Below are 22936 nucleotides of genomic sequence, written 5' to 3'. Positions count from 1 at the left end.
ATTAGAGTTAATTACTCTTATCAGAGGATTTGACTTGGGTAGTGATTGCTAGATTTTGACTTCCTTTTATAAGTTGATATATTTAGGGCATATCAGTTTTTATAATATATATTTAAAAAAAGGAAATTTTTCCCATAATTTATGTTTTTAAACACAATCTCATAATATTGGAGATTTGATATGAAATGTAGAAGTTAGAAATTAGATATTAGAAAGAATATAAAATTTAGAGACTAGAGATTAGAGACACTTGGTTATAAACCCTAGAAAGCGAGAAGCATCGATATATGATTTCAAATCTTGGAAAAAAATATATCCTATGATTTAATTGTTCTCAAGTTCATCAATCAATCATGGAAACACACTCCCCGTGATTTAGGAGATAATCACAAAAGGGGAACTTTATGCACGAGAAGGTTCTTTGTAAAAATATATCAATTTCGATTTACAAAAGGAAATGAATTTTGAACGAAAATTGCGACGAAGTCAATTGATAAATTCGACTCCATTCCCTTCTATCCATCAATCCCTTCCTATATAACATGTAGGTAATTGGAATGGGAAGATGATGGTGTTTTCGAAAAAAAAAAAAACCTTTTTTTTTAAATGGCATCTATAAATACAAACAAATTTTTATTTTTAACAATGTTTGGTATACAGAAAAAATATTTCAAAAATATATCTTTTTATTTTCCTTTTCTTTTATTAAAAAATTTTTTTTACCCAAATCTACCCTCTTGGGGTTCAATGTGAAACAATTCTTTTTATTTACGAGTTTCTAATGGCTCACAAGATTGCTTTTTTAGTTTTCTAAAATTTATATAAAATAATGTTTAAAACAAAAACAAAAACAAAAGGTTTCGCAATGAGGATGATTCTTAATTCTCACAAAGCGCACACATTTTTCATGGCTTTGCGTTGGGAGGATCCATGGAAGAGTAAGATTTTTACATGACATTGAGAAAAGGTTTTTTTTTTTTTTTAGCCTCTCTACATGCATCAAACCTGAAAAATCAAAAAGCAAGATCACATTTTGAAAAATAGAAATTAAAAATCAAAATTAACCCTGCATTTCCATGATCTTAATTTGTTTCTTCGTACTCTCAATTGATTTATTTAGATTCATCATTCTTTCATTGCGCAAATGATGACTACGATGATATATATTCATATGTATTAATGATCATATATATAATTAAATTGCAGAGAAGGATGGATTCACGGATCGAATCTCAAGTTTGCCAGATCCAATCTTGGCGCGCATCTTATTCTTCCTTCCTCCAAAAGAGGCAGCAATCACCAGTGTTTTGTCGAAGACATGGAATCGCATTTGGGTTTCTTCTGTCCCGATTTTCCAGTTCGATCTTCAAATGGATGAACAATTTCCATCATTCGCATCACATCACGATGAGCCATTGGATGATCAGAAACAGAGACTTGACAAATTCATGAACTTCGTAAACACTTCTTTGGAAAAATTATGGCACCAGAAAAGCATAATTGAGAAAATCAAGCTCTGCATAACTCGATTCCATCCCAAATTCTCCTACACTTTCAGCCGCTGGGTCGGACTCGTCGCCAAACACTGCATCGTGAAAGAGTTAGCCCTAAAGATTTCGTTTCCCGCAGACTCCACTGGAGATTTGTACCCTACGGACTTGCACGCTGTGCCTCCGTCGGCATTCCAAATCCAATCGCTGAGTGCTTTAAGATTACACGGTTTGAAGTTAGAATCAGAAAATTTCTACGTAAAATTTTCCCATCTCAAAGAGTTGTCACTAATACATGTTTACATAAGGGGAGAGCACATTCTTGAAGATCTCTTCCTCGGCTGCTCCTTCATTGAGAAGTTTATCTTCTTAAGATGCCGAGGGGTCGACCGGCTTCGACTCGCTGGTCTGCCGAGGCTGAAGGAGGTTCGGGCCCGCGGAAGTTCATCTTGACATCATTGGCGATATCAATCCCGAGCGCCTTTACTATGCAAGCGGGTGTCTACGTGCATGGGAGTTGCATGCCTCTTCATGTTTCAATATGAAGAAGTTAACAATAGAATCTGAACATCTGACGGAGGAAATCTTCAGTGAGTTGTTTTATTATAGATTTCCTCGAATTGAGACCTTGGATCTATGTTCTTCAGAAGAATCTAGGTTGAAGAAGTTAAAGATAAGGAGCCCCTGGTTAAGGAGCTTGACACTGCGTGAGTTTAAGGAAGATCAAGTGGAGCTCATTAGTGCTCCAAATTTGCTTTCGTTTCAGTATTATCTTGCCCAAGAAGCTTTATCATCCCTTCACGTAATTGACCAAGCTACTACTAGTAGTGTGCAAGAAGCTCGTCTTGGATTATGTCCCGCTTACGATCGTGTCATTACCACTATATGGTTTCTTAATTTGAGGAGTTACCTTTCTAGGTTTCGTCAACATGATCAAATTGATCTTCGCATTGGTGCCGTTCAAGTAAGTGCATGTGCAACTATAGATGTATACAAATTAGTGGTGGGCAAGAAAATGAAAAAACAAAACCAAATCATAAAGTTGAATCAAATTAATTAAATTGAAAAATCAAAAAATTTGTTGACCATTTTTCGGTTTGGTTTTTGTCCTAAATTTGTAATTTTTTTTCAAGATTTCAATTTGACAATGATTAAAAAATTAGGAATGCCATAAGCTCACCCGGGATTATATCATGTCATGGGCGCTCAATAATTTCTCATTTTGAGGAATTATCTAGGGTTCATCCACATGATCAAATTCACTTTTGTATCGGCGTCGTTGGGGTTAAGTGGTGAGCATGAACAATCGAAAAATGAAACCAAATCGCAATAAAGTCAACCCAAATCGTACCGAAAACTTGATTAACCATTTTTCGGTTCCGTATAACCAAAAGTAACTGTTACATAAAATATAGGCATGAAGATTCATTATGATTTTTTTTAACTTGTTGAAATTCTTGTCTCGTGATTGGCATTGTTTGTGCAGAACATAACGTTCAATGTGGAGGAATTGGGAAAGGAGATTTCAACTTCTCCAATAGTAAGGAATGTGAAGAGCTTGGAAGTAGAAAGCGTGAATGCATTTTCAGATTTTGTGGCTCGTGTGGATGGCTTGCTCTGGAGTTCATGCCCTCAGTTACTGTCCACAACCATAGGACCACCTATTGATGACAATGGCAAATTCGTAAAGGTTTGTTTGGAATTTTAAAATTATTAATAAATAAAAATATAGGAAAGAATTTACTCTTTATGTTTTGTTATTAAGGAAAGTAAAAAGAGAAAACAGGAAATATAAAGAAATTTAATGAAAAAAAAAAAAAAAACTTGATTTCTGACATCATTAACATTTGATTTTTTTTAATTATATTAAAATAAATTTTCATCATGTTTTCTTTACTTTCATTTTCCTAAGGGTTCATTTGGATTAAGAATTTTATTTGGAGAAAGGAAAGGAAAAGAAGAAGAAAACTCATTTTTCATTATATTTTCCTTCTATATTAAATACTATTTAAAATAAAAATTAATTTTAATATGACCAAAAATTTTTTATAAAAAAATCAAATATTAATCATTTGTGGAATCAAAATTTTGTTCATGATTTTTTGTATATTTTTTTCTATTTTCTTTCTCATTTTTCTTGACAACCAATTATGAAGACGTGAACTCCTCAATATTTTCCTTTCCTTTCCCTCATATTTTTCAAATTCCAAAAGGGATCTAACAAAATCATAAGTTAAAACGACGCCTAAACGTACGAAGAAAACAAATGCTAGACCCCTAATTTCTAATTTTTGTCGGGTAATCGATATCGTATCCCCTTTTAAGGTTTTACGAACCCGATGCATTTGACATGAAGTTTTTCAAGCTCTAACCATCCGGATATTTTTACACATGATGCTACTCTTTCGTTTCTATATATTGTGTGTATGCATGTATAGGTTTTATGTGAAGAACTAAAAGATATTAGAGAAAAGGAAACAAGCTGCTGCTCTTCTTCCCGTTTCAAATGTTGGAGGCATTACTTGAAGGGTTTCAAGATCGAGAGCTGCAAGCCAACCTTTAAATTGGAGGAACAGGGTGGAGCTAGGAGGCCCATGAGCGTCACTGCTTTGTTAGATTCATTGCCACCAAAAGAACCCATCCAAATTGAATTCAAATTAAAATGGTAAGGGGAATTAAGCAATGGTAGCAACATAGATTTTGTTTACTCAATTTGAATTTGAAACCCTTTTAACTATTCTATTAAAGCTTGATATATGGCTCACAACTTAACAGTTTAAACTTTTAGGTAAAATAGTAATCTAATATGGTATCAGAATTAGTTACCAAGGGGTCTTAGATTCTAGTCTTATCGCCCACATTTATTCTATAGTATTTAAAAAGTTATTGTGTGTTTATCTCTCCATGCCCTGTCGAGCTGCACGTGTGGGGGAGTGTTAAAACTTGATATATATTAATTGTTGCCCCACAACCTAACAACTTAAGCTTTTAGGTAAAGTAGTAATCTAACATATTCAATTATTCGTATTTTTTTTTTTTTTTTTTTGATTAGATGATTACACATAACTTTAATTGAATTCAAAAAAATATTCTGAAAAAAACTATCCTCACAGAGAAAATACAATATCTTCCTAAGTTACCATATCTTCCTAAGTTACCCTAAGTTCCCCTTGTAGTCTGCCTCCTTTAGTTATAAAAGGATGGCCCCTTGTATAGTGTAAAATAATAATATACAATCTAGAGTTTCTCCTTTTCGAACATGGCTCCTTCTCGAAGTATTTGGTTGTGTTTGTTTTGTTTTGCTCCCACCTCATGAACATACCAAACCTGAATCTCGCTCTCGTCTTTGTTGTTTTCTTGGTTATGGCATTGAACACAAGGGATATCGGTGCTACGACCCCATAGCCAAGTGTCTTCGAGTCACTCGACATGCTCAGTTTTGGGAACACAAAATGTTCACTAGTATCTTTCCATTTTCTTCCGATTGTCCCTCATACTCTCCCATTTTCACTGATCCTACCATAGATCTCTCTCCCACTTTCTCTTCTAATGCAAGTCATGACAACTCATTAGGTGATCCTTCCGCGTTTGCCAAACTTGGCCCATCTGATGATCATGCCATTGCTTCCACTCCCCCTGAGTCCTCTTATTTGGATGTCCGTTCTAGTCGGGTAAGGACACCTCCTACCTATCTTAGTGATTATCACTTTTTTTCTACTCTTGACTCCTTTCACGAGCCTCGCAGTTATCACGAAGCTTGTTCTGCTCCTGTTTGGCAGCAAGCTATGTCTGAAGAACTTGACGCACTTCACAAAACTCATACTTGGTACCTAGTTGACCTGCCTCTTGGTAAGACTATAGTTGGGAACAAATGGGTGTATAAACGGAAAATAAACTCTGACGGTTCTGAAGTAAGACATAAAGCTCGTTTAGTGGCAAATGACTTTACTTAGGAATATGACATTGATTATGAGGAGACATTTTCCCCTGTTGCTCATATTACCTCTGTTCGCTCCTTTTGGTTGTTGCCTTTGCCCGACGATGACCTTTATTTCAGATGGATGTCAATAATGCCTTCTTACATAGTAATTTGGCTTAGGAGATATATATGCAGCCCCCTCCTGGGTATCCTCATTCTCCTAGTAAGGTCTGTCGTCTCCGTCGTGCTTTATATGGGCTTAAGCAAGCTCCCCGTGCTTGGTTTGCCAAGTTCAGATCCACTGTTACACAACTTGGGTTTGCTTCTAGTCCCTATGATACAACATTTTTTACCTATCACACTGCTACTGGCTTCACTATTATACTCCTTTATGTTGACGATATGATCATTACTGGTGATGATACGTCTAGTTTTCATGAGCTTAAGCAATTTCTGTGTCAGCAGTTTAAGATGAAATGTAACGTCCTACTATTTAAATGGGGTTATATATATATATACTATAACATTTAGCATGCTCTGATACCACACTGGATTGAACTCAATCATCAACCTAAGTAGCGAGAAGCAAAAATTAAATAAACATATTCATATATATAATTATATACAATACCAGAGTGCTAACAGGTTTCCCAAAATACACATATATGATTGTTCCCCAAGTATCCTCAACTGGTGAGGGCTATACAAAAATACTCCCAAAAATATACTCACTCTCGCTGACAGGGTAGTACTGTGACCCCTCTATCTGCGAGTCTGGTCCGCTTGCCCAACTAGCTCACCTGAAAAATAATTCAACACTGGAATGAGCCAAAGTTCAGTAAGACGAAATATGTTATTGCTAGTGTGTGGAAAATGAGTTATAATACTGTGAAAATCTATTACTATATAATCATGTATCACTGAATCTGTAAAGCACGATACCAGTAATATAATCTTCATCTTTTACCTATTGCTTAACAATTCTGTACTTTAGGTTTCTATTCAAAATACCGCTAATATATGTATATATTTTCTATTTCTGTAAAACTGTATAAACATAATAATAACTATAAACTTCCCTGTGGATAACTATGTGTCATGATTTAACCCCTCATGACAGGGTTGTGTGACCCGTAGGCGGGATTTACCCTGACTGGCCAATCAAGAATAAATCATTATACTTCATAGTCTTATCAGCCTTCCTCAACCCATATCTGATGGGGAGCCTGTCCACTCATGGACTCTATGCGATCGACCTTTATACCACGTATTATCTGAATTGGTGGTTGCACTCTATAACTTGTATGTAGCTATGGTACCGTGCTCTGTAAACTGTATGGTCCAACAGGGTCTGATACTATATAATACATCTCTATATACAACTATCTGTTTTACCATGATTCTGTAATAACTGTATAAATAGTGACGTTGTGGAAAACTGTATCTATATCAACTGTGTTTCTGTAATTAACTATAAATCTGTAAGTCATGGTACTGTAAAACTGTATAATCATGGTATTTCTGTAATTGCTGTAAAATACATTCTCTGTATATTCTGTAAAACACATCTCTGAAAAATACCGTAAAGCATGTTTCTATACTATATTTATATTCTCAAACCACACAATAATTTTAAAACATATTAGTCATACTTGACAAACTGTATAAATCTCTACTGTGAATAATATTCTAGTAGAACATTTATAATTGTATACAGAAATCATACTCAAATAACCTAACATAGCATATTTCTCTTACCTGTTTCCTACTAAAAATCTCCTACTATAACAGGTCCAACACCCGCAGGGTTCTCTACTCAACACCCTGAAAATTATAAATTTCAGAACAAAACATTACTATTTTTACGTCTATTACATTTCTCACAACTGCCAGAAATCCAAATTTCAAATAAAATACTTTATCCTGGATTTGGGATGAATTTCAACTTCGTCCCAGCAACGATCCGCTTTGGCAGACTTGTAGAGAACTCCGTCAGGAGCGTCATGGTGACCCCAGATTGTCAATTCGGCGACTGATGGGGCCGAAATTGAAGGAAGAAGAGGGAGGAGCTGTAGGGGTAGAGAGAGGGAGAGACTATGGCAAATTTTGGCGATTAAAATCAGTTTAGGGCTATTTATACTACAGGATTCGTCGACGAGCCACGTCATCTCATCGACGAGTCCTTAAGGAAATTCGTCGATGAACCTTACCCTTCGTCGACGAAATTCAGAGTAGCCCAAATTCTTCTCTCGGTATTTTCTCTTCGACGAAGCTAGCCCTCGTCGACGAGGTCCTGCTGCACCTTTGTCAACGAATCCCCTGTATTCATTGATGAGGCCCTGGTAAATTCCTCAAAATTATCATTATCTCCAAAGTGCGATGTCGTCGACGAACGCGAAGTCTACTGCCTCCTTTTGTTACTGATTCTATTTCCCTCTTTCTATTATTTAAACACCATTATTTTTTGGGTCGTTACATGAAAAACCTCGGTTCTCTTCACTACTTCCTTGGCTTAGAAGTGTCCCCTACCTCTGATGGCCACTCCTTGACCCAAGCCAAATATGCCTCTGATCTTCTCACACGTGCTGGTCTCACCAATTGTAAGATAACTGATAATCCGTTGGAGCCCAACATCAAGTTTCGTCCTATTGATGGGGAGCTCCTTCCCGATGCCACTCGTTACCGCCAGCTTGTTGGGAGCTTGATTTATCTCATTGTCACTCGACCAGACATTGCCTATCCAGTGCATCTTGTTAGCCAGTTTATGTCGGCTTTTCATTCCATTCACTATGCAGCCATTCTTTGCATCTTACGATATGTGAAGGGCACATTATTTCATGGACATTTTTTTTCCTTTTCCTCATCCTTGATGTTACAAGTTTATTCAGATGTTGATTGGGCAAGGGACCCTACTAATCGTCAGCCTACCACTAGTTTTCTTTTTTTACTTGGTGACTCTCTTATCTCTTGGCGGAGCAAAAAGCGGACTGTTGTTGCTTGCTCTAGCACTGAGGCTGAGTATCGGGCTCTCGCTGATACTACTTCTGAGCTTCTTTGGCTTTGTTGGTTTCTCCAAGATATGGGTGTTCCTTAGCCCTCGAGCACTCCACTTTATTGTGACAATCATAGTGCTGTCCAAATCGCTCACAACGAAGTTTTTCATAAACGCACCAAACACATCGAGATCAACTGTCATTTTGTGCGTCATCATTTTCAGGACGGGATACTTCGCCTTTTGTCAGTTCCTTCGGCTGATCAGTTGGCTGATATCTTCACAAAAGCTCATCCACCCGGTCATCATCGTGCTTTAGTTTGCAAACTCCAAATGACATCTTCAATATCATCTTGAGTTTGAGGGGTGATGTTAGCATATCTTCCTAAGTTACCATATCTTCCTAAGTTACCCTAAGTTTCCCTTGTACTCTGCCTCCTTTAGCTATAAAAGGATGGCTCCTTGTACAGTGTAAAATAATACAATCTAGAGTTTCTCCTTTTCTAACAACCTTGAAGTGTGATATTTTTAAGAATGTTATTGTAAGCAAGAAAAAAAAAAGTGAAAAGAAAAACTTTCATATGGTTATTGCCTCCATGTTATCTTATGTTTAGAGATATTTTGGATTTGAATTTGTATTGGATTCGGTTAAAATTTAATTTATCCAAATGCACCTAATTTCAAATCTAAAGTTTGAACTTTACACTTCAAAATACAACGTTAACTTTCAAAGAGTTTGTTTTCTTCCATTACATGCATTGTCTACTAAAATATAGGTTACGTTTAGTTTGTAAAATGTCTACTTTCAGAAATAAATTAATTTTAGTAGGTTAATTACAATTAGTTATATAAGAAATTATATTATTACTAGAAAGTAAATACTAATGTGAAGCATTTTATGAGTCTATAATAAGAAATAGACAATAAATAACTATTTCCAAATTTCATCACATGGATGTCTATTCCGTTCTTCTTATATATTGTGTAAAATAGTTAGAAATATATAAGAAATAATTGTTCCCTTAATTCCTAAAATGTAATCATATTTCATCTTATTCCAATGAATAGTTATTTCGCCTAACCACACAGTTCAAACTTAATTTTAATTCTAAAACACAATTTCATAGAGAAAGTTAGAAGTACAACCTAATAACTAGAATATAAAATTTGACACGTCAGAGATAATTAGAACACAAACCTCATCATTTCCATGCTCTATGAAAATTTTTTCTTCCCAAAAAATATGAGATTGTTGGATGTAATAGAATGGACATCATATTCTCAGAAATGTTAAAACAAATCATGAACCAAACAGCTTGTCATCACCTAATTAGTTTTATCACAAAAACCAAATACACTATTGTCATAAAACAAGTTTTACTTGAATAATAGAATCTTTACTTCATCATCAACGCTAAGGTCCCTCACATAAATAGATTTATGGCGGTTGTATTTTTTTCCCCAAACATTCTCAACTCTTAAATATTAAGTCCTTTGTTGTGTCAAATTGATTTTTTTTATTTGTTTGTAATGTTGCCCTGGTCACAAACAATCCAATAGCCAAGGTAATAAAAAAAAATTAGTAGATTGGTCAGGTACTGAAAATTATGTTTAAAAAAAAATGTCACCAAATTATTGAGATGTTGCTGCGTATATTTTGTAAAATAAAATTTAAAAATTTTAGAAAATTTGGCGACAGATTTGGAGGCCTTGCCTACTCATATATGGAAGAATAGATAGTTTGCAAACGTTGATTCCTCCGGCTCTGAGGTTTCAATTTCTTTTTCTTTTTTTTTTTGGGTATATGTGGGAACTTCAGTCATCAACAAGCCCTTCGGACCCCCTATTGCTGCACCAAATCCACGGGATGGCGGCCTTCCCCCATGGTTCACCCTCTGAGTTAATCGGATGCTGTTGCGACTTCCAGTGCCAGTTAGGCATTCGTCAAATTTGAGCCTAGGACCCATCTCGTTTTACCATCCACAAGACACGGCGACCGGAGGCATCAACTGCTGGCTCCACAAGTGTATCAATCAGGACTCGAACACACGATCCCCCCACTTTAGGAGGTGAAGTTCTACGAGAAGTGTCAAAAGAAACTTCAGCTGCTAAGCTATGGCTGAAATTGAAATGTTTGTTCATGATGAAGTCACTTACAAATCGACTGTGTTTGAAGAAAAAGTTGCATACTCTTCAAATGCATGGAGGAAAACCCATAGAAGAGCACCTAAATGATTTTAACAAAACTATTGCCAGCGCTTTTTCATTGTGCCTATGTCGCGTCTATGCCCTAGGAAGGTTTCAATTTCTTGTATTTACCTCATAAGGTTCTTAAAAACGCACTTATGAACTTATTCAAGGCTTAAATTCCAAAATTACTTGGTTAAGGATGTGATTTTTTTTTTTCTAGTTCTTGGTCATGCTTTAAGTTCAAATGAGTAAATTATGCATTGCGTGTTTCTATATTTATCACCTAAAAATTTCAATTTTTTAGAGAACTCATCCTCAAAACCTAGGTGTCAAGGAAAGAACTAAAAGGATCTTATATTGACTTTGAAATTACTTACAGAGACGATATAGGACTGAACGCACACTAATATTTCCCTTTAAACCCATGGGAGGAAATGAGGCGAGGAGAAGTCTAATCCACGGAGAAGCCAAGTAGCCCAAGGCCCAACTCTAATACCATATTAAAGAACTCATCCTCAAAACCTAAGCATCAAGGAGAGAACTAATAGAATCTTATACTGACTTTGAAGCTGCGTACACTAATACAATTAAACTGCAAAAAATAGGCAAATTTGCTTTATTAACTCACTCCACCCCAACACAAATATTTTAGTGTTGGCTCACTAGCATTATTAGGCCAATCTTGGGTTTATTTCTTACTAATTAACTAGCCCACATGACTTCAAAATGGCTTCATACTATTTTAAAATTACATCAATCATGTGACGAACGGGAGAGGGATCATGATAGGCTTAATTTTTCTACCTTAAGATATGACCAAGATATAGTAAAACTTTAAGGTATGCATATATCAATGTCCAAAATCTCAGGCAAAAGCGACTTGCATTTACTTTTAACATTAGAAAACTCGAAATCATTACATAGGTGCATTATTTTTCTTGACATGATATTTCAAGGCTAACATTGAGCCTAATTAATAAAGGATTACCTATTATCATAGCCCTACTTCGAGATAATTATTAGCTATGATTTGTAAGGTCTAGGAGGTCATATTAGCTAAATTTTAGAATGAAGATGTAGATTGAAAAAGAAAAAAGCAACAAAATCTACAACATTACAAAAGGATATAACCATATTCCTCCTACACCTACTGAAAAGGCCATGGTCAGAACTTTGAATCATGATATTCCTATGCTAAAAAAATATACAGGTTCAGAAGAACCAACCTCGCCTAGCCCTTACTCAAACAGCCTCCTTTGTTTTCAACTCAAATCAATCTTTTGTCCTCAATCTCGCTCGGGTGCCTCCCCGGGAAGTTTCAAGGCGCTGAGATTCCCAGCATATGACCATATCCTGTCCGTGTCAACCAGGGATGGTTTATCAAATTTCAGGTCAGATGCCGCCTTGTGACTCTTCTTGCCAAGAGATGAAGGCGCTCTTCCAGGGCTTCCACAAGGAGGGGAAGAACAGAAGGTTGGCGTTGCAAAGGGAGACGAATAAGGGGTGTGACGGATCGAGAAAGGACTTGGCGTCATTCGCTTCTGGATGGGGATACCACCTAAACCTTCCCTGCCAAAAAGAGACACTGAATCTGCGGCAGAACATCGCCTGGTAGCATCATCCACATAAAGGAGATCATCAATCCTTGCCCTTATGTTGAAGGCCAAGCTTTCCATTACCCTTGAGTAGCTTTCAAGGATTGCTTGTCCTACATCCTGCAAAACAACAAGAAACTTGAAATTTCATCTATGTCGTTTCCAAAAGAGAACATTGAGTTTATTCCTCATATCTTTAGACAAATCCTGTCTAGTTAAGCAGTTACAGGAACTGCAGCTGCATCAATATACATCAATTGAGATTGCAAACAAAATGAACATTTACAAAAAACATTCTTGTCGATCTCCACAAACTTGGGGTTATGCCACATGAACACCTGTTGAATCGATATACTGCAATTACAAGTAAGGTTGATTGATTTTTATGTTTCAAAACACCTCACCTCCAAGAATCGGCACTGATTGGGACTATTATAATAGCCATCATTGTGATTATGTCAGAGAAACCAATATACCATATGCTTTGAGCATCAATCCTCACCATGTTTGGTAGACAATTAGAAATTCTAATTTCAGATTCATCAATAAACATGATATAGAAACAAGCAGGCGCAGCATACCTTATTGTATTGAATCTTGCTCATATCCAGTGCAGTTTGTGGGAGGCCAGGAAAACGAATCCTCAGGCGGTGCAAGAGGGTCTCAGCACGTTGTGCCAGAAAGTGATTCTTTTCAGAGTCAGCAACAAGACCTTTGACCTTACCACCCCAAGAACGCCTACCTTTCATGTGACTTGTATGCCTTTTCTGATCTTTCTGCCTCCATATGTGAATAGCTGCCTCTATAACATTTGCTACTTCCAGTGTATGATGCTCTGATGACAAGTCCATGCAATCAAGGAGACATTCTGGAGTGAACTGGTCGGCAGTTAAATAGCGATAGATAATATCACCCAAACAAGATTTTCCAGTCTGCAATGCAATTAAACAATGCAAAGAAAATTAAAAATATAAGCATATATGACCTACCTATTCTAGGAAATTCACAGTTTCTCAAATCTCCACTCGTAAAATTCCTAGGAGTATCCAAGAGCTAAAAGGTATAGAATAAAGCCATACAAGTTCCCCTTTGGCATGATAAAGTTGGGATCAGTTTAATTTGCATATAGTTTGAGAAATGGGTAGCAGCATGTAGCATGCATGAACTAAGCAGTTGTCTATGTGCGCCAGCTTAAATATGAGAGAGAGAGAGAGAGAGAGAGAGAGGTGGAATGGAATACCAAGCATGTGGCGTTGGATAAATGCTCCAGATGGAAAGAAAAACTTGGTATCTAACATGATATGATGGCATAAATTAATTATAAAAGAAGCTAAAAAATAAAGTCACAACAAATGTAAACCCCATAAGATTTCAGAACTTCCCAACTATGCTGCACAAAGTCAGCAGAGTTAAATTGGACACAGAATCTCTATTAGATTGTGTTTAGGCTGTTGAATTTCAGTCAGAAATTAGTAAAATCAACAATTTTTAAGGGGCTCAACAGGCACATTGTCCACTTTTTTTTACTTTTTTTTAAATTTTTTTTTAACCAAGTGGCACATTGTCCACTTACTTGCTAACTGAACCATGAAATCTAACTATGTCAACAAAGTAGCAGGACTGTCCTTCATATTTATTAACACAATTATTCTTGACAACCTAACCAAACAAACAAAAATATTCATATACTTAACAAACAAGATTCTAATCCGTCCCATTTTGTTTGTCATTTAGCCTTCCTCTCATTTTTTTAAGCCTCAACCATTCTAAACAATTTTGTCACTTTCTGTCCCACTAAGCAAATCATGTTTTTAATCAGTACGGACATAAGATTCATATAAATTCTTCTTATCCTATTCAACATCTTCATACACCTAGAACACCAGAGTGAACAAATACAGCCAATAAAACAGGAAGGAAGTTTTCATTGACCTTTGTTGATGGACTGTAGTTACTACTCCTTTAAAGGGAAGACAATGTAAGAGCAAGCATCCTCAGTCAGCCACACCTTCACTTTCTTAATTCCATAAATCAAACACTTCCATTTAATATTCCTCAAACTCCTTAAAGCTTAAATGTAATGCTCATTAACTCACTACAGACTAATAAAGCAATAATTTCTCATATCATTAAGGCAATCAGATTCATATCAAATGATAAATAAGTGAGCAAAATTATACAAAATAGTTAAGCTCAATTGAAAAAAACATATACCTTGGGCAAAGTCTCCAGGTAGGCACTTGGAATCTCCATCTCTGCAAGCACACTGCTGTTGATTGCCATTGCAGCCTTCAAGATTTGGCTTGTGCAGTCCCTACACTGCTGCAACCTCTTCCTTGCATCCTCGGTTAATCCATTCGGAGGAACCTTTGGGCAAGGCAACCACCATTTCTCTTCTTGCCGAGTTGAAGGTCTCCCACTAGACTTTGGTGATGGAAACCCATCATCACAATCGTCGAAAACTATCCCTCGATCCACATACCAAAACTCAGTATTACGAAATCCATCAAGGATGCTAAGCAACATTGCATCGAGCTTCTTGAGAGCAGGAAGATTCATGTATAAATCAGATCGTGGCCGAGTTTCCATTACTTCATAAGTGCCCCCGCCAGGGAATTGTTGTACTGAAGGCACAAGTTCTACAATTGAATCGCTTACGCATAAGAGCCATTCCATCTCTCTGCACCACATTGACTTCTTTTGTGGTGCCAACGGTTCTAGCCTCCATAGCTCCCCAAACACAGTAGCTATCATTTCAATTTGAGCCCATAATTAAATTTCAGAATGAAACAGATTTAAGACAGCTAATAGACTTCATAGAAACTAACCAGAGAGGTTTGTAATGGCATTTGAGATGGCAAGAGCAGTGCAGACACCCTTACCCCCACCAGACATGTCTTCTCCAAGAAGAAGCTTAGCAAATCTTTCCTTCATCATCTCAACCTCTGCAAAAGGAAACACATTTTTAAAAGATGGATAAATTCCAAAATGCACACACTGAGATCATCACTTAACAGTGTGGACTTCAATTATTGACCTCAAACTTGACCCAGCTATGAACTTAAACACAAATCAAATTAATTTACCATTGTATTACCTCTCTATCTCAAATACTATTAAGAATACAAAAAATTGATAAATTATATTGGCGATCAAAAAAAAAATCGAAGGTTGATAATATGCAAATAAAAATTGTCTTCATAATATTCTACATATCTTTTATTCTCTCTTTTTTCTTGCTATCGAAACCAGGCAAATTCCTTCCTAATTTCCTTTCCTTCAAGATTTTCAAGTTCCAAATGAAGCCTTAAACAGCATAAAATTAGATTATTTATCTGAACTTACCTAGAAATTAAAATCGAATACAAATCACAACTCTAGCACAGATTTAGAACTTTTTTGGGAGGGGGAGGGGTAATAAAAATAAAAATGACTAACCAGACAAATCAGTCTCCCGTTTCTGTGGCTTCTCATCCCAAACCACAACATCCTTGCCGCCGATCACCGGTAACATCAGCGGTGGAGGCGGAGGAAAGCAGAAATTCCCTAACGTCGGCCTGGAAGCACGCGGAGACGACGAGATGGAGCTCGAACCACCTTCCCGCCCGTACCGCCGGCAAGAGAAACTACTCGAACTCTCCGACTCGCTCACGTCGGCGCTGAGGCTGTAGCTCCCGCTACACCGCTCGCTCTGCTGGTCGGACCCGTCCTCCGACGAAACGCTCCCCATCGCCAAGTATCAAGAATGCCAGATAAATCTCAGATTTACTCACATTTGCTACAGTAACGAACACGACAAGCTTGCGCTATCAGATCGGAAGAGAGGTTTTTCGTTTGCCGTAGGAGATGACTGCTAGGGCGTCTCTAACGGCTCCGGCGGTTGTATCAGTAGTGTCGCCGGTGGTAGTGTGAAAGGAAAAGCAAAAGCACACAAAGGAAGCGCTTCTGGTTTTATCTCAACGTTTCTTCAGTACTCCCTATTTTCTTTGGCTGCTTTTGCTCTCTTTTCTGCGGCGAGGGCGATGAGTTAAAAAGCAAAAGTGACGCCGTTTGCAGGCAACGTCTTCCTCATCAGGCGTACTGCCGTCCGACACGGTCCCTTTCTTCTTCCACTCCCTCGCGCTACTGCTGTTGCCACGTCAGCTACCTCATGGGCCGCGTTTGGTATGCCACAATTAATTTGCCCTCGGGCCCGGTTTGGTAGCCGAAAGTCCGTTAACCCTCAAATCTAAACGAAAAATAGGTAAATATATTTATGTTTATATTTTAAAATAATATTTAAAAATAAAACTATTTAAAGCCCAATAATTATTCCAAATTTCCAATTTCAATGACGCAAACTGAGTAATAAATTAATAATGATCAGTTTTTGTTTTTCAAAAACAAAAATTTGGAATTATCGGTTCCCGTTTATTTCAGTTTTCCAAATTAATTCTTGCTCACGTGGCAGAGTTGAAGGCGACGTGGAAGGCTGGGGGGGACCACAATGCTTGGTGGATCGGGTGCCGCCTAGGGCCCACGCCTCATGCTGGTGCAATAGGGCGTTGGGTTGTAATGATAATGGCGGGAATTGCGTGCGAAAGAGACGAACCGGCGGTTAATTTTTTTCGGAACGGAAAAAAGGAAACAACGCCTTCCGTCGGATTAACGTGGAAGCGCTTACACACAGAGATTGGATGTGCACGCGGAGCACCGTAGTGTGGAGTCAGATGCACGTGACGTGCCAGAAGGCTATTGCAGTGGGTTGGCTGGTCGGATGCTCTGCAGGCGAGCCTAGAGTAGGAGTTGGCGTGGACCGTCCGATTTGCGCCGAACAATGAGCGTACGGTCATAAGAAAAAAGCTTCCGGTTCCACGCAACGCGCTGTCTCTTTAGCAAAGTTTACGATCAAACAAATCAACACCGTACAGTTTGACGTGCCCCGTCGTCAGTCCTGGATAAATCCCCACCGTTTATTTAGTAAACTTGTTCATTTTTTAATGTGACTCAAAATATCAATGGCGATGACCTGTCCGATTCACTTCAACCTATTAAAATTGCTAAGTACATGGTGAAATTTAAAATTCAACTCATAAATGTGTAGTAAGTCAACAAAAAATGGGGAAAATAAATATAGTAATGCAAAGTATTTAATTTTATTTAAAAATAAATAAATTATATTTGAATTTTTATATTTTAAAATAATTTAACATATAAAAATATCATAAAATAAATTTTATTTATACTTTTTAAAAAATAAATTGAGATGCTTGATAAAAACTCATTTATTTATTAAAGTAATTATTATATGGACCTCGATTGAGACTCCACACCAATCAGCTGTTAGACAATGGAGGGATGGGCGGTCCAAAGGTCAGGTAAAACCCATCATGTGTTTGGATGGTGGGGATGGAGGGACCACGATACGGTGCTGTAGGCCCCGAAGTAGACATTGGCAAGCCCATCGGGTATCGTAATCCCGTGCTTTGACATTATTTATTATTTATTATTTATTAAAATTAAATTAGAAAATTCATACGCATCGTGCATGGTCCCAAGGTTGTGTTCTTGCGTGGGAATCATGAATTAATATGCAAGTGTAGTTTTATGTGATTGTTGATTTGAATCCCATGGGAACTGAGGCCTTGACCTTCAAACTTTAATTGGTATACTTTGACCCAAAAACTCAATTCTCAAATTTCGTTTTCATAAACTCGATTTTCATGTTATCGGTTTCGAGTTTGAATCTTGTTAAAAATAGGCAAGTACAAGATACAAAAATATAGTGATCGATTTAATTTAGTACCGGAGATGAATCAGGATAAGGGTGCGATTTCGTTTTTGGTGTTTCATCACATAATAGAGATAGTAGGTTGGCATGATCGTGATAGACTCTATAGGAATTAATTATTGTGATGAATGTCTAGCTAATTGAAACACGATATCAAAACTTGATCAATTTAATTTGAAAAATAAATAGTATGATGAGGTTTAAACTAATTACGCAGATTAATTATTCAATTTACTTGTACTCAAAGCATCTGTTTAGGGTTTCTACTTAATTTCAATGGTACCTAGATACAAAAGTATTTGAAAAAAAAAATTAATACATTGGGTCAATGAAGGCAATATTCTTTCACAATTTCACTTAAATATGTTGAAATATTATGGAAATATGTAATGTAAATTCAGTAATTAAATCTTGTTATAGGCATTAATTGTTTGTGAGATATTATTTACCTATTTTGTAGTATTGAAAAAATTAGTTCTCTATTATAATAATATTAAAAATGTACGTATAATATTTATTTTATGCTCGTATTTAAATAATGCACTCCTTCAAAATATTTACTTAACGTTATAGTGCCGTTGTAGGAGATATATACTAAATATCTTAAGATGTTCGTACAACAGAAAAGATTGGATTTCATTAGACCCAAAAAAAAAAAGGTTAAGTTTATTATCTCATGTAATATTTTAATAAATACTTGTCAAATTTCAACTTTGAAATTGAGAGATTCTTAAGAAACAGTGTAAAATAAATGGTTGAAGTTATTACTTCTTATGAAGGGATTACGTTGACTTAAATAGGCTTCTTAATGAATTCAAAGTAGGTGGGCTTTAGTATTAAATGTAGATTTAAAAAAAAAAAAGCAAATGCTTGATTTTTGGATAAGTAATTAACCATTTCAGTTTTGACCAACAATGGAATATATATATAAAATTGAAACCCTAATTTAAATTTTTTTCTTCATTGCATTTCCAAATTAGAAACACGACATAAAATAAAGATAGAAAAATTATAAGATGCATATATTTTAATCCTCACAAAAAAACAAAAAAAAAAAAAGAGAGTCTGTGAGACTAAATTTATGTACCAAATTAAAATCATTTACCTTATGTTTGGAATTGTTTTGAATTTGAATAGGATATAATATAAAATTATATTAAAATTTGTCCAAATCCACCTAAATCTAAATCGAAGATTTAAATCCATGTTCCCAAACACAGTATTAGGTTATTTAGCCAATGCATATAACACAAGCAACACGTCATTTGTGTTGTGTTTGTTACCGTTCAAATATGAATTGGGTCGTTTTGAGTGGTGATTAGTATTGTTTAGTTCAAACCTACGTTGATAGCTTCTTCTTTTTTTCTTACTATCTTGCAAAATAAAAATAGAAAATGAATTAAATAAAAATTTGAATATAGAGTATGATCAAATCATGGTATAAATTTGATTCCATTTCCTTACCTTTTGTTTGGAAGTATGGAATTGAGACTTCTGATTTAGATTTGTATGGATTTGAATAAAACCACAATACTAAATTGTATTAGTTCTTTTAAATTTGTATAAATCTAAATCCAATTTTCAAAATTTATGATCCCAAACATTAGTTTAATAGAAAATAATACAACAAAAAGAAAAAATGTATAGAGAGTTTGATTTTTATTGCATGTCCACTATTAAACTATAGAAAATGATCGATCAACTTTACTATTTAAATGGGCTAAGGCCACTTTAAGAGGCTTAAAGAAAAAGTTAAAGTTGTGTCCAAAATTCAAAGAAAAATAAAAGCTAAAGTACTCATAAATAGTAATGTACTATTTAAGATTCATTATTTAACGGATGTGTAAAGATAATGCAATGAATACACTATAATAAATTTCAAAGAATTAATAAGCAACCAATAGTGATAAAGGAGCGTGCTCATTAATTTTTAAATCCAATATGATGCAACGTGTCTCTCTCTTACTTATTTGTGTAGTAGGTGTTATCGGTTATCATCATCTGATTATCTATTATAGATGAGATATATTAAGGGCTCACTAATGTAACATAGTAAATCACTAGAGTGTTAAAAAAACTCACACACATTATTTAGTATTTACTTAGAGATTAATTAAAGAGTCAAGTTCACTCTTTCAAGGGTTTTTTTAGAGGTGGTAAATAGAATTTATTCTTCTAATTTAATTCCATTTTTGGTTCTCACACACATTATTTAGAATTTACTTAGAGATTAATTAAAGAGTCAAGTTCACTCTTTCAAGGGTTTTTTTAGAGGTGGTGAATAGAATTTATTCTTCTAATTTAATTCCATTTTTGGTTATGTATACTGATAAGTCACATATCATTTAAAGTAGATTAATAAATAATAAAAATTTTAATAAGGCTTAAGGTCCCGTTTGGAACTTAAAAAAATATTAGAAAAATGAAATAAAAATATCAAGAAATTCACATTTTTATGTTTAGGTATCAAGTGAAAAAGAAAATAAAAAGATATACCAAATTTATAATAAAAAAAAATTGATTTTGCACATCATTAATATTTATTTATTTTCTAATTTTTAATTATATTAAAAATAACTTTTATTTTTGATAGAAATTTTCTCTTTATTTTCCTGTCCTTTCCAAGTAAAATCTTTGATCCAAACGAACTATAGAATTTGCTGGATACTTTCATTGATATGAAGATGTCCTATATATAGGACTTGTACAGAGTCTGGTTGGTACAAATTTAAAATTATCTAAAACTATAACAAGAAGATCCTAAACTTTCAGATATGAACAAATATTCAAATAATGCAATAAGAGAATCACTGACTATCGGATATCAACCAATATTCAAATACGAAGATTCTCGGCTATATCAACAACAAACAAAACCGTTGACGGTTTCAGTATTCCGGCGACGATTTAGTGAAACCGTCAACGGTTTCATTCTGAAAATGTTTCTGTCTGAAACCATCGATGTAACCGTGAACCGTCGATGGGTTAAGCAATAATTGTCAACGGTTTTCTGGCAAACTACATGATTTTCTTTATACGAACCCTAAAAGGATGCAAACAAATTCACATTTTTTTTTGTGTAATTTTTTCCATAAAAAAGGTGTATAAAATCAAATTAAAATTGTCTTAATTTATTAAAAAATTTAAAATAACTTATTGTAAATGGGAACTAGAGAATTATCAAGATGCAAGAGGATAAACTTTTTCTTATTATTATTTAACTCGATTATACCAAGCTCAACAATAACCAAAATGAACTAGAGATTTATTTTATTGTAAATGTACCTATCTCATACTATAAATTTTAGATTTTTATATGATTATTTAGTTTATGATGATAATATATTTTCTTTTATAAATTATCAAATATATCGTGTAAGAGATTTTTTGATTTTCTTTTTTATTAAATATTAATATATTGTAATACAAATATAGAATTAATTATAATTGGGAAAACATTTACATATTCCATGTCTCCATATGATAAATAGTGTTCGGTATGTAGCTTGTCCCCACATAAACTTTCATGTTTTATTAAAGATAAAACACATACCCATGAAAACTTAAACATTTTTCATTGATACCGTTGACCCCTACGGAGGCAGTAGTGGGGAATTTTCAACAATGAGCAAAAACCTTACAAAACAATGTCGTGATCTCGCAAGGATGAGGCAACTCCAAAAAACCCGTTCTCAGTTCAGATAATCGGCTGCAACTCGCCTGAGATTGCCAAATGTTCGAGAATTTTTCTACTCAATCCTAATGTGGGTGGATTTGGTTAGGGAGATACAGAAATAGTACTTCAAAATTCATTATGTATCCAAAAGGTATTAATTTGGTAAATCTAAAATAGGTAATGTTGACACCCTAATCTTTACCAGGCCATTTCAATTGTGAGACAAGAGTCATGGATCTAATTCACCCAAATTTTGAAAACCAAGGTTGTTCATTAATTGGCCATCCCTAAGTTCCTAAGCTGATGGGGTTACAACTAATTCACTTAGCCATGCTCATAAGTGTCCCTAACCAGGTTTTTCAATTATATCATTTAAGTGAGGTTAGGAGTTTTTAAAATCGCTACCTAGCAAAATTGTTTGATTAAATGAAGCTCCTTAAATTCTTAATTCTTATTTGTTCTCATACACAAGTAATGGTCCTAAGTTGAGAAGCCAGTCATTTCAAACCATGTCCTTGGAATTCAATTGATGTTAGGAGGTCTTTGTGAAGTCTTTTTAATTAAATTTTGAACTTTTGTTATTAGGTGAATACTTAGTTTTCAGGCCTGTTATGCTATTACCATTTTGCTCCAAGTTTTAAATAGAGTCTCATGCATGTCAAAAATAAATATTTTTATTAAGGGACATGTGCCCACTAGGATATAGTATAGGATCGGGAAATACAGGGAGCTGCAGATAAATATAGTACAAGGAATACCGAAATACAACATAGGAAATACATTGAAATAATATGAATAAAATATAGGAAATACAAAGAAAATACGGGGAAATAAAAATCAAATCCAAATCCTCAGTTGAGCTCACGTGCAGCATATTCTATAGCATCTTGAAGGTCCCCTGTTCACCTGAAAGAAAAATAAGAAAAATCAGAGCTGTTAAAATGAAAATGCAAAATAAACATGTGCGCATGAGAGAGAAATTGCAAACTGATATTCCCTCCACTCGTTGCCTGAATCTCCATTAGTCGAAGAACTAACCGAATGGCGAGAATAAAGGAACTGATTTTTGTTGGAAAGGAGGGAAGGAAAGCATTTGAGCGCCAATTGGACCATCCTTAGTGTAGTAACCGGAAAAAAAATATATATATATATAATAATAATAATAATAATAATAATAATAATAATAATAATAAAATAATAATAAAATAAATTAATTAAATTAATAAGTAAAATGAACAGTATGATAAGGAACAAATATATATATATATATATATATATATATGTGTGTGTGTGTGTGTGTGTGT

At 35.1% G+C, this 22936-nt stretch overlaps 2 protein-coding genes across 3 annotated transcripts; one reads left to right on the top strand and one right to left on the bottom strand.

Moving 5' to 3' along the window:
• Nucleotides 1-865: 865 nt before the first annotated feature.
• Nucleotides 866-1943, top strand: LOC131155078 (F-box/FBD/LRR-repeat protein At5g56420-like). The gene is made up of 2 exons (XM_058107998.1): nt 866-938; nt 1207-1943. Exons 1-2 carry the CDS (start codon nt 866-868, stop codon nt 1941-1943), a joined length of 810 nt encoding a protein of 269 aa, XP_057963981.1.
• Nucleotides 1944-6001: 4058 nt separating this feature from the next.
• On the bottom strand, nt 6002-16403 carry LOC131156593 (rop guanine nucleotide exchange factor 1). Of its 2 annotated transcripts, XR_009137027.1 has the most exons (6): nt 15625-16314; nt 15015-15131; nt 14401-14933; nt 12768-13118; nt 11818-12306; nt 6002-6209 (listed from the first exon to the last, which is right to left on the bottom strand). XR_009137027.1 is itself a non-coding variant. In XM_058110403.1 (5 exons), exons 1-5 carry the CDS (start codon nt 15914-15916, stop codon nt 11878-11880), a joined length of 1722 nt encoding a protein of 573 aa, XP_057966386.1. In that variant the 5' UTR covers nt 15917-16403; the 3' UTR covers nt 11457-11877. The 2 variants fall into 2 exon arrangements, 1 of the variants encoding a protein (XP_057966386.1); XM_058110403.1 differs by lacking the exon at nt 6002-6209 and having other exon boundaries at nt 11457-12306; nt 15625-16403.
• Nucleotides 16404-22936: the final 6533 nt, after the last annotated feature.

This window comes from Malania oleifera, chromosome 5, assembly GCF_029873635.1.
Source record: "Malania oleifera isolate guangnan ecotype guangnan chromosome 5, ASM2987363v1, whole genome shotgun sequence".
NCBI lineage: Eukaryota > Viridiplantae > Streptophyta > Magnoliopsida > Santalales > Ximeniaceae > Malania > Malania oleifera.
Note: the sequence above shows the minus strand (reverse complement) of the source record. Positions and strands in the feature narration are given on the sequence as shown.

Bases quoted from the DNA above. Each gene is read 5' to 3' on its own strand.
- LOC131156593 (XM_058110403.1), bottom strand. From the start codon at position 15,916: ATGGGGAGCGTTTCGTCGGAGGACGGGTCCGACCAGCAGAGCGAGCGG. The intron at 14,934-15,014 runs GTTAGTTTCTAT...TTGAAATGATAG, and splicing joins TGCCATTACAAACCTCTCTG to CTACTGTGTTTGGGGAGCTA. The intron at 12,307-12,767 runs GTATGCTGCGCC...GTTGTTTTGCAG, and splicing joins GCAAGATTCAATACAATAAG to GATGTAGGACAAGCAATCCT.
- LOC131155078 (XM_058107998.1), top strand. From the start codon at position 866: ATGAGGATGATTCTTAATTCTCACAAAGCGCACACATTTTTCATGGCT. The intron at 939-1,206 runs GTAAGATTTTTA...ATTAAATTGCAG, and splicing joins TTGGGAGGATCCATGGAAGA to AGAAGGATGGATTCACGGAT.